The 14,906-nt window shown below is 47.7% G+C and overlaps 1 protein-coding gene across 4 annotated transcripts in view; it reads right to left on the minus strand.

Annotated features, from left to right (window-relative positions):
• Positions 1–11,628, minus strand: part of STXBP1 (syntaxin binding protein 1) — a gene marked incomplete at both ends in the record, with an annotated part of 78,122 nt that extends 66,494 nt beyond the window's left edge. For all 4 annotated transcript variants that reach the window (XM_080708437.1, XM_080708436.1, XM_080708438.1 and 1 more), the window contains one exon: positions 11,592–11,628. In XM_080708437.1, coding sequence (XP_080564563.1) covers positions 11,592–11,628 — 37 coding nt within the window. The remainder of the gene's footprint in view (positions 1–11,591) is intronic.
• Between the last annotated feature and the right edge of the window lie 3,278 nt (positions 11,629–14,906).

Raw genomic sequence — 14,906 nt, forward strand, 5'->3', positions numbered from 1 at the left:
GTTTAGTGATTAGATCGCATTTCTGTGAAAAGTACGAGCGTTCATTTCCTTGACTCTTCTAATGACTTGGTAACCCGGAGCAGATAAACATCTCTCTAATTATCTCTCTACAATATTTATAGCCCCTTGTGTTGGCTCTTTATTGTTTTCCAAGTAATTTTTTGTATACGATTGTTTGGGGGTATTAGAGAACCCAGGGGCATTCTATCTCTATCTCTGACCTACACCCCAGCCCTATTTTAATTTTAAATTTATTTATTTATTTATTTAGGATCTGGAGATGGAACACAGGGGCATTCGACCTCCAAGCTACACCCCCTGCCCTATTTTTTTTTTTTTTTTTTTTTTTGGTGAATCTGGGGTTCCTGGAAATCCTTCTACCTCCAGACCTATTTTATACTTTTTAAAATTTGGAAACAGGGTCTCTTAAGCCAGCAAGGCTGGCTTTGAACCTGTGTGATCCTCTTGTCTCTGCCTCCCAAGCACCAGGATTACAAGCATGGGCCACCACACCAGCTGCCCTATTTTTTTTTATTATTTATTTTGAAACAAGGTTTCACTGAGTTGCAGAGGGCCTAACTAGGTAGCTGAGGCTGACTTCATCCTCCTGTCTCAGCCTCCCGAATGCTGGGATTACAAGTGTGCACCACCACGCCCGGCTCTTTAATTTCATTTTGAAACAGGGTCTTGTTCAGTTGCAGAGGCTGACCTCGAACATGTGATACTTCTGTCTCAACACCCTAGGTACTGGATTACAGACGTGTGCCACCACACCAGTCTTGCATATTGTTTAAAAGAATTCTGTGTGCCAGGCATGGTAGCACAAGCCTGGGAGGCTGAGACAGGAGGAAGCAAGTCTGAGGCCAGCCTCAGTAACTTAAAGACTCTCAGCAACTTAGTGAGACCTTGAGAGTTAGAATCAGACTGTCATCTGGGTACTCTGAGCTCAAGTCCAGAACTTTTTCTACTACCCAACACTGCTCGTCACTGATGTATGAACACTTCAATAACAGCGTGGAGAAACTAAAATTCATATTTGCTGGTACAAAGCTGGCGTCTGAGGCCTAACTTTATCACCATCCCTGCACTGAAGCCCCTGACCAGGCAATCGGGGACTCGAGGACGGAGCAGGATACCGAAGCACGTCTCCCCTGGCATGCACAGGACGAAGGCTCAAAACTGCAGCTGCCGAGTTGCCAGAGATAACCATAAAACGTGGCCTGGCCACTAAGGAAAAGATATTTATTAGCTGCCAAACACCCTTTCGTCTCAGAGGTGCTGTCCAAAAAAGCCAGAGGAGGAACCTTGCAGTGTACCTTAAATAAGCTCTTACTGGGTACTGGGATAGAAACACACCCTCTCATCTCTGATGCACAATACAGAGATGATACTTGAGCCATAGACCACTTTCAGGCGGAAATTTTGCAATAATTTAAACTACTAATCACCCCACGGAAAGAGTGATACCTAGTTTAAAACAAAGGACTATATTTAGAAATAAATGGCAAGAATATTGTATATCCGTGACTGTGGAGGGCTGAGTGTGGTGGCCCATGCCCGTTATCTCAGCTACTCAAGAGATTCAGGCAGGAAGATCCCAAGTTAGAGACCAGCCTGGGCAATTTTTTTTTTTTTTTTTTTGGTGGTACTGAAGGTGGAACCCAGGGGCTTTCTACCTCCGAGCTACACTCCCAGACCTATTTTCTATTTTACTTGGAAACAGGGTCTCACTAAGTTGCTGAGAGCCTCACTAAGTAGCTGAGGCTGGCTTCGAACGTGCGCGATCCTCCTGTCTCAGCCTCCCAAGCGCGGGGATTACAAGCGTGTGCCACCACGCCCGGCTCAGCCTGGGCAATTTAGCAATACCCTATCTCAAAGTAAAAGGGCTAGGGGTATAGCTCAATGGGAAAGTAGCCCTTGTTTAATTTCCAGTACCCCTCCCCACAAACATACACACAGCAACAGATTTAAGTAATTTCATTGATAAATCAGCTCTGTCTTTCAAGGAAAGGAGTTTCCATGTGTATATGATGTATCCTGGAACATTCAAACATAAAATTCCCAATTCATTTAATGACAGAGATTTTGATACAAAAGATTTGGGACCGATTTTAAAGAAGGAAGCTAGGCATCGTGGTGCACACCTATAATTTCAGTATTTGGGAGGCTGAGACAGAGGGTTTGCAGATTTGAGGCCAAAGTGCAATAATTTAGTAGTAGTCTGTTAAAAAAAAAAGAAAGAAAAGAAAAGAAAAGCTGAGCGTGGTCGCACGTATTTGTAATCCCAGAATTTGGGAGGCTGAGACAGGAGGATCGCAACTCAGTGAGACCCTGTTTCAAAATAAAATAAAAAACAAATGGGGCTGGGAGTGTAGCTCAGAGGTAGAATACCCCTGGGTTTAATCCCTAGTGTCAAGATAAATAAATAAATAAATAAGCTCTACTTTTATACTTAAAAATTTAAGAGTTTAAAGAAATCTTAGGCCAGGCGTGGTGGCACATGCCTGTAATCCCAGCATTCAGGAGGCTGAGACTGGAGGATCATGGTTCGAGGACAGCTTCAGCTACTTAGTGAGGCCCTCTGAAACTCAGTGAGACCCGATTTCAAAATAAAGAATAAAAAATAGGGCGGGGGATGTGGCTCAGAGGTCGATGCCCCTGGGTTCCACCCCCAGACCCGCAAAAAAAAAAAAAAGAAATCTTAGGAAGCTTGGCAATGGTGGCACACACTTAAAATCCCAGTACTTGGGAAACTGAGACAGGAGGATCACAGGTTCAAGGCCAGCCTCAGCAACTGTTGCTTTTCTGTTCTATTTCTTTTGTGTGTGTGTGTGGCGGGGGGGGGGGGGGGGGGGTGCTAGGGCTTGAGCCCAGGGGCATTTTACCTCCAAGCTACATCCCCTGCCTTATTTTTATTTTTTAATTTTAAACAGGGTCCCCCTGAGTTGCAAAGAGCCTCACTGAATAGCTGAGGCTGTCCGCAAACCCGGATTCTCCTGTCCTAGCCTCCCAAATGTATTTCTTTTAAAACAGGGTCTTGTTAGGTTGCTGAGTCTCACAAGTTGCTGAGCTGTCCTTGAATCTTTGATCCTCCTGTCTCAGCTTCCCAAGTACTAGGATTACAAGTGTGTACCATCACACCTGGCAAGATTCTGTACAAAAAAAAAAATAAAAAGCCCTGAGGGTATAGCTCATAGATAAAATGCCCCTGGATTCAAAGCCCAGTACAAAATAAAAGAAAATTTTAGCTGGTGTGGTGGTACACACTAGTAATCCTAGTACTTGAGAGGCTGAGACAAGAGCATTGTAGTTTAAGACCAGCCTTAGCAACTTAGCAAGACCCTGTTTCAAAATAAAAACCTGGGCTGGGGGCTGTAGCTTACAGATAGAACACTCCTGCGTTTAACTCCTAGTACCACAGAAAAAAAAAGTGTTTTAATTATTTATTTATTTATTTTTGCAGGTCTGGGGGTGGAACCTAGGGGCATTAGACCTCCAAGCTACAACCCCAGCCCTGATTTTCATTCTTTATTTTGAAACAGGGTCTCACTAAGTTGCAGAGGGCCTCACTAAGTAGCTGAGGCTGTCCGCGAACCACAATCCTCTAGTCTCAGCCTCCCGAATGCTGGGATTACAAACGTGTGCCACCACACCCGGCTGTTTTTTAATTTTTTAGAAAAAAAAATTTAAGTGGCACAGAGGATGAAACCTAGGGGCCTTCTACCTCTGGGCTATACTTCCAGACCTATTTTATATTTGTATTTGGAAACAGTGTCTCACTATGTTGCTAAGGGCCTAAGTAGATGAGGCTGGCTTCAAACCTGCCTGATCCTCCTGTCTCAGCCTCCCACTTACTGAGATTACAAGCGTGCACCACCATGCCTAGCTAGAAAAAAAAATTTAAGAGAAAAAAAAAAAAAAAAAAAAACAAAGACTGCATCTCTGGTCCTGGCCCGGCATCACTAGGAGTTCCCCAGCTGTGCCTGCTCCCCTCACAAAGATAACTATTAAATGAGAATCCACCATGAACCTGGCACTACACTAGCCAAAGTTACTCTGAATGCTCAGTATCCTAAGTAGACACAATATCTCCGATTTACCCATGGGGAGCGAAGACACAGATTAAGCCATTCTAGCAAGGCTAGAATGGAAATCCAGTTTTCCCTGGCTCTACGAGGATGACCTCTCTTCACTAGACTAGCCACCTGGCCTGAAGCACTCTGCTGGCCACTGGCAGGGAGGGCGGGAGGCAAGCCACCGACCCCCCCAAGGGAGATTTGAGGCAGACTCTTGGGCTAAAGAACTCGCCAACCAGATGCACCGAAATGTTCCTACGCAGCCAGGTTCTTCTTGGCATCGATATTAGAACGAGTTGATGTCCTCAAGTTCTTGGCTTCACACCATGCGCTTTCAATAACAACTGGTTCGTAGCCATAAGAGTTCCGAATCACGGGGACAAGAAAAACTTACACATTCCCATCACCCAGTGTCCACACCTCTATTACTTCCACAGATTATTTATTTATTTATATTGCGGGTCTGGGAGTGGAACCCAGGGGCATTCAACCTCCAAACTACACCCCCTGCCCTATTTTTTATTCTTTATTTTGAAACTGGGTCTCACTGAGTTGCAGAGGGCCTCACTAAGTAGCTGAGGCTGTCCGTAAACCGCGATTCTCCAGTCTCAGCCTCCCAAATGCTGGGATTACAAGCATGCACCACCACGCCCGGCTTAATCCCCAGATTATTTATTGACCAAAATCAGATGTTCTCTCCCTATCTCTGCTTTTCTCCACAGGGAGATGAACTCAATAGAAACCTCTGCCTAAGGACTGAACCCCTCTCCCTCTCTTTGGGTCCAGCAGTCCTCCTGAAGAGCTCTTCTCTGATCAAATTGCAGGAGGGAAGCGGGTTTCAGAGGTGTCCAGCTAGGCCTACACATGACAGATTCTCCTCTACTGTCATCTCTTTCTCACTCCCCCTCTAAATAAACATCCTCACAGAGAAAGCTTTGAAATCTGCACTTGCCAACTCAATTCACTCTTACAAGGTGGACTCATTATTAATATTAGTTGAAGTTGGAGGTTAAGAGAAATTGGTCTGAACCTTAAATATAAATCTAAAATTTATTGCTTTAAGCCGGACACAGTGGCGCACGCTTGTAATCCCAGCATTTGGGAGGCTGAGCCAGGAGGATCGCGGTTCGCAAACAGCCTCAGCTAACTACTTAGTGAGGCCCTTTGCAACTCAGTGAGACCCTGTTTCAAAATAAACAATAAAAAAAAAAAAATAGGGCTGGGGGTATAGCTCAGAGGTAGAATGGCCCTGGGTTCCATCCCCAGTACCACAAAAAAATAAAAAAAATTAAAAAAATGATTGCTTTGTTTACAATGAAAGTGTTACAATGAAAAGTAAGTCTATCAACTACCTACCAGGTGCCAGGCTGTGTCCTGGGCAACTCATATGGTTCAAGTAATTTAATGTTCACAACAATCCCATGAGATACTATCATTGAGGCCCAGAGAAGTTAGGGTGGGTCATCGGGGATACGTATGTCGTTGTCATATGACTGCAATATGTATATAGTTTTCAACATGTGCCAAGCCAGGCGTGGTAGTGCATTCTTGTAAATCCTAGTCTTTGGGAGGCTGAGACAAGAAGATCGCAGGTTCACAGCCAGTCTCAGCTACTTAATGAGACCCTCTGCAACTTAGTGAGACCCTGTTTCAAAATCAAGAATCAAAAACAGGGCTGGGGGTGCAGCTCAGAGGTAGAATTCCTATAATCCTCCTGTCTCAGCCTCTCAAGTACTGGTGTTACTGGACTGCACCACCACACCTGGCTAGGTTTAATCCTCAGTACCACAAAAGTAAATAAATAAATTTTACCCAGGAAGTCTAACTTCAGAGTCCTTCATCTACTCATTAGTTAGACTCCATGGGCATCCATTCAGCATGAACTGGGTGTCAGGCACGAGTTGTGCACTGAGGGTAAACATAAGAACAAGACAAGATCTACTCTCCCCAGAAGAAACTTCCACCTAGGGTTGGGGTAGAGTGCTTGCCTATAACCCAACTAGGTTATAAGATTTTTGTAGTGCTGGAGATTGAACCCAGGGTTTGAAAAAGATCATTTCATTCATGTGAATTGCTATGAAGAATTTTTTTTTTTAATTGTGTGTGTGTGTGGTGTTTTACTGGGGAGTGAACCTAAGGGCATTCTGCCTCTGAGCTATACCCCCATTTTTTTTTTTTTTTTTTTTTTTTTTTTGCGGGTTTGGGGATAGAACGCAGGGGCATTTGACCTCCAAGCTACACCCTCTGCTCTATTTTTTATTCTTTTATTTATTTATTTATTTTATTTATTTATTTATTTATTTATTTTTTTTTTTTTTTTTTTTTTTTTGGTGGTACTGGGGTTCCTGGAAGCCCTTCTACCTCCGGGCTACACTCCCAGACCTATTTTTACATTTTTATTTGGAAACAGGGTCTCCTAAGCCAGCGCGCGGGGCTGGCTTCGAACCTGCGCGATCCTCCTGTTTCTGCCTCCCAAGCGCGGGGATTACAAGCGTGCGCCACCACGCCCGGCTTTATTCTTTTATTTTGAAACCGGGTCTCACTAAGTTGCAGAGGGCCTCACTAAGTAGCTGAGGCTGTCCGCGAACCACGATCCTCAGGTCTCAGCCTCCTGAATGCTAGGATTACAAGTGTGTGCCACCACGCCCGGCCATTTTTTTTTTTTATTTCTAAACAGGGTCTAAGTTTCTGAGGGCCTTGTTAAATTGCTGAGGATGACCTTGAACCTTCAATCCTGTCTCCGTCTCCAAAGTACTAGGATTACAGGTGTGCATACCTATGCCCAGTTTCATTTTTTTTCTGCTTTTTTTTTTTTGAACCCAGAGGCATTTTACCTTCAAGCTACATCTCAAGCCCAATTTTATTTCTTATTTGGAAACTGGGTCTCACTAGGTTGATAAGAGTCTCACTATTTGCTGAGACTGTCCTCGAACCTACCATCCTCCTGTCTCAGCCTCCAACTACTGAGATTACAGGCATACCCATGTCGGGTTTATTTTTATTTTTATTTTTTCTTCTTGATACTGGGGATTGAACTCAGGAGCATTCTATCTTTGAGCTACACTCCTAGCTCTTTTTATTTTTTATTTTGAATCAGGGTCTTGCTAAGTTGCTAAGAGTTTGCTGAAAGTTGACTTCAAATCTGTAATCCTCCTGTCTCAGCCTCTCAAGTACTGGTATTACTAGCAGAGTGCACCATCACACCTGGCTAAAATTTTATTTTTGTACACTGCAGTTTTGCTTTATTTCAGAAAAGAAGCTCTGGCCATACTACATATTGATTTTGTTTTTGTTTACCTTTATGCTAGTTTCTAAAAGAGGCAAGGAGAAAGGACTAGAGAGCCACCTGCATAAACAAAGGCCCTGACAAAAGGATGCAAAAACTTGACTTCTATGGCAATTAAGAATTTTTTTTTTTTTTTTTTTTGGTACTGAGGGTGGAACCCAGAGGCTTTCTACCTCCGGGCTATACTCCCAGACCTTTTTTATATTTTATTTGGAAACAGGGTCTCACTAGGTTGCTGAAAGCCTCACTAAGTAGCTGAGGCTGGCTTCGAACCGTGTGATCCTCCTGTCTCAGCCTCCCAAGCACGGGGATTACAAGCGTACGCCACCACGCCCGGCAACAATTAGGGATTTTATCTTTGAAGTGCAATATTGAAATATAACATTTGAACTGGCCACAATAGTGAATGCCCATCATCCTAGTATTTGGGAGGCTAAGACAGGAGAATGGCAGGTTTGAAACCAACACAAGGCCACTTAGGGAGATCCTGTTTCAAAAAAAAAAATAATGAAAGCCGGGCGTGGTGGCGCACGCTTGTAATCCCAGCATTCGGGAGGCTGAGACCGGAGGATTGCGGTTCGCAGACAGCCTTAGCTACTGAGTGAGGCCCTCTGCAACTCAGTGAGACCCGGTTTCAAAATAAAGAATTAAAAATTCAGCAGGGGGTGTAGCTTGGAGGTCAAATGCCTCTGGGTTCCATCCCTAGACCCGGAAAAAAATATAATAATAATAATAATAATAATAATAATAATAATAATGCCCGTGTGGTGGCTGGTGTATTTCTGTACTCGCAGTAACTGAGAGGCTGAAATAGGAGAATGGCAGCTTCCAGACCAGTTTCAGCAAACTAGAACTTCTAAACAATCTACAGAGACCCTATTTAAAAAAAAAAAAAGTTCAGGCCAGGCGTGGTGGCGCACACTTATAATCCCAGCACTTGGGAGGCTGAGACAGGAAGATCGCACAGGTTTGAAGCCAGCTTCAGCTACTTAGTGAGGCTTTTAGCAACTTAGTGAGACCCTGTTTCCAAATGAAGTATAAAATAGGTCTGAGAGTGTAGCCCGAAGGTAGAAAGCCTTTGAGTTCCATCCCCAGTACCACCAAAAAAAAAAAAAAAAAAAAAAAGTTCTGGGGTATAGCTCAGTGGTAGAAAGCCCCTGGGTCCAATCCCCAGTACAACAAATAAAATAAAATAGCCAGACAGGGCATGGCGGTGCACACTTGTAATCCCAGTACTTGGAAGGCTGAGAAAGATAGATTGCAGGTTCATGGCCAGCCTTAGCTACTTAGTGAGGCCCTTGGACCCTGTTTCAAAGTAAAGGATAAAAAAATAGGGCTGGGGGTATAGCTTGGAAGTAGAATGCCCCTGGGTTTAATCCCCAGTACAATAAAAAAATTAATAAATTAATTAATTTAATTAAAGGGTCTGTGGTAGTGTGTCCTTGGGTTCAATTCCCAGTACTACAAAAAGAAAATATATACATATGGAAATTTGAAACAATGTAATGTAATATTCCATATTTTATAACCCTTTAAAAGGGTATTAGAAGCCAGGCGTGGTGACACACACTTGTAATCCCAGCATTTGGGAAGCTGAGACAGGATATAAATTCACAGACAGCCTCCGATACTTAGTGAGGCCTTTTGCAACTCAGTAAGAACCTGTTTCAAAATAAAGAATAAAAAATAGGGCTGGGGGTGTAACTCAGAGGTAGAATGCTCCTGGGTCCCATCCCCAGTACTGCAAAAAAAAAAAAAAAGGTATTCGAAGGGGGGAAATGTTATTAGAAGGAAATGGTATATAGAGAATAATGAAGCTGGGCATGGAGGCACATGCTTGTAATCCCAGAATATGGCAGGCTGACACAGGAGGATCACAGTTCTAAGCCAGCCTCAGCAACTTAATGAGATGCTGTTTCCAAATAAGAAATAAAATCAGGCTGGGAGTGTGGCTCAGAAGTAGAATGCCCCTAAGTTCAATCCTCAGTGCCACATACACACAAAAATTAAGAGTTATTTTTTTTTTACTAAGGTTGCAAAAAAATAGACACCAGGTTTTTAAAAATTAATTAATACTGATTTTAGCAAGTCATTTAACTGCTCCAAACCTCTACTTCTTTCCCAAGGGTAAAATAAGGATTATTTTGACATGAGGATCCCTATGGATCCTCCAGCATTAAACACTGATTTTCCTCAGAAAACAGACAGTATCAGAAGCTTCATAGCGTGAGTAATGCTAGTGGTGTTGTGAGCATTTTTTTTAAATGTTCATCTGGAGCCGGGCTTGGTAGCGCATGCTTGTAACCCCGGCACTTAGGAGGCTTATACAGGATTGCAGGTTTGCAGCCAGCCGCAGCTACTAGTGAGGCTCCTGCAACTTAGTGAGACCATATTTCAATTAAAGAATAAAAAAATAGGGCTTTGGGTGTATAGCTCAGAGGTAGAATGTCCCTGTGTTCAATCCCCAGTACCGCAAAAAAAAAAAAAAAGTTAATCTGGGATTCAACTGTGTGTGTGTGTGTGTGTGTGTGTGTGTGTGTGTGTGTTGCTAAGGATAGAATCAGAGGCTTTTTACCTTTGAGCTACACTCTCAGCCCTATTTTTAAATTTTTATTTTTGAAACAGGGTCTCACTGGATTAATGAGAGTCTCACTACTTGCTGGGGCTGTCTTCAAACCTTCAGATCTTCCTGTTTCTGCCTCCCAGGTACTGGGATTATAGGCATGCGTCACCACACACCCGGCTGGTGGTTCAGTATTTATAACAGTTCTCTTCTGATGTAATAGGTCGGGTCCTCTGTAAGGAGCTACAAGATTGCTCAATAGGAATACTTCCAATATTCTAATACAAAGAATAAGGAAGAGAAAAACAGCTAAGGATGCTCAATCAGAACACTCTACATAGCCGAAAGCATTGGAGAGGGAGGGAGGGAGGGAGGGAGGGAGAGAAAGGCACCCGGCAAGGCTATTCCAGGAGAGAACCCCTGGAAAGGAAACTGTAAATTTCCACCATTTTTATTTCCTTTTCCTTTTTTATCCTCTCCTACAGAGGAAAGCCCAGTTTTAATTTTCTCTTAACTCAAAGAGGTAGCCAAAGCCACAGCAATCCTTACAAATTTCGTTATAAAGAAACGCCAAAAATATGGAAGAGGCGCTATTTTTCTGCACATAATCACATTCTCATTTAGTACTCAGGAGGCCGATTTCCAAATATTCCCCCACCATCAGCCCTCACTCTGCTGCAGCCGACGCTCACCACCACCCCATTTTTAAAGAATCCCTTGGTGCTGTGCCTTTCATCCAAGCCCATAAACAACCATTTCCTCCCCGCAGCAGGGTCTGAGCCGCCTGAGACCTCGGCCAAGCCCGGGCTGAGTCCCGCAAACAGGAGACTGCAGACTGCGGGGCTGGGCAGGGCCACTCCTCCCGCGGCCGGGGAGCCCCCGCTCCGGAGCGATCAGAGGGGGTTCGCGACCCAGGCAGGCCCCCGCCCTGGAGGGCAGGCCCGGGGAAGGGGAGGAGGCCCGAGGCGGCTCCGCCTGCAGAGCCCGGCTCGGGAAAACAGGCGTCGCCCGCGGCGGCCGCTCCCAGGTGGGTCTCCGCAGCCGGGACCGCGGCTCGGCGCCGGCAGGGGGCGAGGAGGACGGCGCGGGCCGGGGTGTCGCCCGTCACGATTCCCGCGGGAGGGGGGAAAGGGGAGGGCTTGGAGACAGAAAAAGGAGTGGAATCGGGGAATAAAGAAGGCGAGGAAGGGGAGAGGGGAAGTCGGGGCAAACGCTGAGAGAGAAGACCTGGGGTGCAGGGGTGATGCTGCAGCGGAGGGCGGCGGGAGGGGGGAGATAAAGGGGGAGGGGAGGCCTGGGGGAGGAGGAGGTGGGGGAGGGGAGGGACCGGGAGGAAAACGGGGTGATGGGCGGGAGGAAGGGGCATGCAGGTGAGAAGGGAGGAGGGATGCTGCTCCAGGAGAGACTCGGGGTGACGGGGAACGGGGCCGCGGGGGGGAAGCGGGCGGCGCGGGGGATGGAGTGCGTGCTGGGGCGGGGGGATGGCGGTCGAGGAGCGGGGCGGAGGGAGGCTGGGGTGAAGAGGGGCGGCGGGAAGGGGGAAGCGGGCCGGAGGGGCTTCCCTCCCCGGAGGCGGCCCGGGATAACGGGGCCCGCCGAGCCGGCGGCCGGGCGCTGCGGCCAGGTGCCGCGCCCGCGCCTCGGGAAGGACCCTGACCCCACTTACTCTCTCCCACCACGGCTTTGAGGCCAATGGGGGCCATGGCGTAGCGCGGGCGTCCGGGCCGCGACCCTCCTCACGCCTCCCCGCGGCGCGCCCCGCCGGCTGCAGCCCGCCGCCCGCCGCCGCCGCGCTCGGGACCGACTGACGCGCGGACTCGGCGCGGGGGCGCGGCGCGGGCCAGAGCGAGGCTGCGGCGCCGCGCGCGGGGGGCGGGGCCGGGGCGGGGCCTCGCGCCCGCCGTCAGCGTCACCCGCGCGCCTCCGCCAATCGCACTGCGGCCTGGCGCCCGGCCCCGCCCCCCGGGATGCGGCTCGGGGGAAAGGCGGCCCCTGGCTGGTGCGGAGCCGCGCGCGCCCGAGCTGCCGCGCGCGCCCGGGCGCAGGGTCCTAAAGACCCCCTCCATCACCCCGCTGCCCACCAGCATCTCCCTAAAACCCCCGCCATGGTCCTAGGGGCCTGTCTTTGCTCTTCCTGGGAACCTTACATTTTCCCCTGCCTGTGGAAGCAGATCTGTTAGTAGTAGTACCCTCTCCCAGCCACAACAGAACCTGAGGTACATCCATACCATCTGTATGTCTCTGGGTGCCTACATCCACATATCCAGTTATTGAACTCACATATGTCACGCTCTGTGTCAAGCGCCTTACAGACAAGATCTCATAAAACCCACAATAACCGGGCTCTTTTTTTTTTTTTTTTTTTTTTTTTAGTGGTGGTGGTACAAGGACTGAACTCAAGGGTGCCCCACAGCTGAGTTAAATCCTCAGCCCTTTGTATTTTTGAGTCTCGCAAAATGGCTCATGATGGCCTGGAACTTCCTATCCTTCTGCCTCAGCCTCCCCATTTGCAGGAATTACAGGCAGCTGCCACAGCACCCAGCGGGCATTGTTGTGTGTGTGTGGGGGGGGGTACTGGGAGGGAACCCAGGGGCTTTCTACCTCTGGCTACATTCCCATACCTATTTTATATTTTATTTGGAAACAGGGTCTCACTAAGTTACTGAGAGGCTCACCAAGTTGCTGAGGCTGGCTGTGAATCTGCGATGCTCCTGTCTATTCTGTCTCTTCTGGGCACTGGAGCTACAACCATGCACAAGACAGCGCCATTGATCTTAGTTTACAGTCTAGAAGTTTCTAGTGCCAAATCTAAGAGGAATGTGCTATGGAATCAACTCTGGACTCTGCATCTCCTTCCTGGAGTCCACATTTACCAAAGTGGCCCCAGTCCGTTTTCAACAGAATTTCTTTGTTGATAGGAAACATTGCTTTTGAAATATGGACAAGGTCTGAGAATGTAGCCCAGTGTTAGAGTGCTTGCCTAGCAAGTACAAGGCCTTGGATTTGATCCCTGGCCGTGGGAGAGAAAAGAAAAGCAAGCAAGCAAGCTAGCTAGCTAGCTCACTTCTGACTTTATATAAAAACAAATAAGGTGAGCCAATTAAAAATTAAAAAGAGCTGGGCGTGGTGGCACAGGCTTGTAATCCCAGCATTTGGGAGGCTGAGACAGGAGGATCGCAGTTCACAGTTTGCAGACAGCTTCAGCTACTTAGTGAGGCCCTTTGCAACTCAGTGAGACTCTGTTTTCAAAATAATGAATAAAGAGAGCCTGGCATGGTGACACACGCTTGTAATCCCAGCATTGGGGAGGCTGAGACGGGAGGATCGCAGTTCGTGGACAGCCTCAGCTAATACTTAGTGAGGCCCTCTGCAACTCAGTGAGACCCTGTTTCAAAATAAAGAATAAAAATAGGGCTGGGGTGTAGCTCAGAGGTAGAATGCCCCTGGGTTTCACCCCAGTACCACAAAATAATAAAATAAAATGGAACTGGGTGTGTTCCCAGTAGCACAAAAAAGGCAACTACCTATGTCCTTCACCTTCAGTGGTAGAGCTTTTGCCTAGCAGGTGCAAGCCCGTGAGAGAGAGAGAGAGAGAGACCCCCCCCCAGATGCCCTATTCAGTCACAAACCCTCCCCTGTGGCAAGCCCATTTGACCGTCTTCTCACCTGTACCTCAGTCTTACCTCAACAGAACCTTCGCCTGGCTTCATAGAGAGATAAGGTGCTACTGTTCTCTTCCTGTCTCCACCCTGCCTTTGGTCACAGAACATCCTGCCTAGCACACAGTCCTGAAGGCACGTGCTCCCTCCCGAGCCAGCTGGCGCCACAGCTTCAGCACCACCATGAGAGTTTAAGTCAGGAGCCATAAAATTCCTTTGCAGTTAAGGAGAAGGGTCAAGGAGGGTTCCTTGTGTGCCGCCGAGGCCCAGGCCATGTGCTGTGGGTGAGATAGAACTGCTGAGGAGACAGACAGGAGGCAAGGAGTCATGCCGAGCATTGCAAAGCTCTGCGGCAGCAGAGGGGGCTGGGGGAGTGGGTGGCAGGGCATCTGACCCAGTGGGCTGCTCCGTTGGGGTCAGCAGGCTTCCTGAGCTGAGTGAAACATAGCATTTGGGAGGTAAATATCTAGGAAGTGCAAGACCCAGTGGCAGAAACAAGTTTGGCTCTAGAGGGGAGGGAGCCTGCAGGGTGGGGTGGGGGCGAGGGGAGCCCCTAAGGGTGGGCCTGGCTACAGGAATCAAGGACCTCTGGGTAGCCTGGGACCTGTGCATGGGGACCTCCTCAAAGGTCACAGCAAATAAAATTTAGCAGATCCTTATTTTCTGCAGAAAGGAGGATAAAAAAAGAAATCCTTTCCTGCAAATGTGTACCTGAGATGTTCACTGGGGATGGCCAATCAGAGAGGATGCTATTTTAAATAGGCTGGTTCACAGAGGGTGAGGGGTGACAGACTGTGAACTTGCCCAGGAGCCCCTGACCTTGCAGTGTTGGGTTGGAATCACACCAGGTGTGGAATGGAAGATATCCTGATATCTCTGAGCGCATGACACTACCCTCTGCTTCGTATTCTTAATTCGCATTTACTAAGGGCTTGATACATGCCTGGCACTGTGCCAAGGGGAATTTTCACTGGACTCTCCCTCCATCTCTCCATCCCTAAGAGGGAGCCAGAGAGCTATTATTATTATTATTTTCCCTGGGGCGCAGGGAGCTTCAGTCACCTGCCCAAAGTCATAGGGCTCTAAGCGCAGACCCGTGACTCAACCCGCGCTCTGTCTTCCTGTTCCACCTCTCAGGACGCAGCTCCAGGCCCCTGACCCAAAGCCAGGTTTGAAGGTGCAAACAGCCTGTTGGGAGAGCATAGGCAACGAGATGCCGAGCCCCTTGGGAGATTGGGCCTGTACGATCCATTGTCCACCTCCCCACTGCAGCATCCAGACCAGAAGCAGCTGCAGACACCTGACGCTCAGGGTTCGTCCCA

This window comes from Muscardinus avellanarius (assembly GCF_963383645.1).
Source record: "Muscardinus avellanarius genome assembly, chromosome: 13".
Classification (NCBI taxonomy): domain Eukaryota; kingdom Metazoa; phylum Chordata; class Mammalia; order Rodentia; family Gliridae; genus Muscardinus; species Muscardinus avellanarius.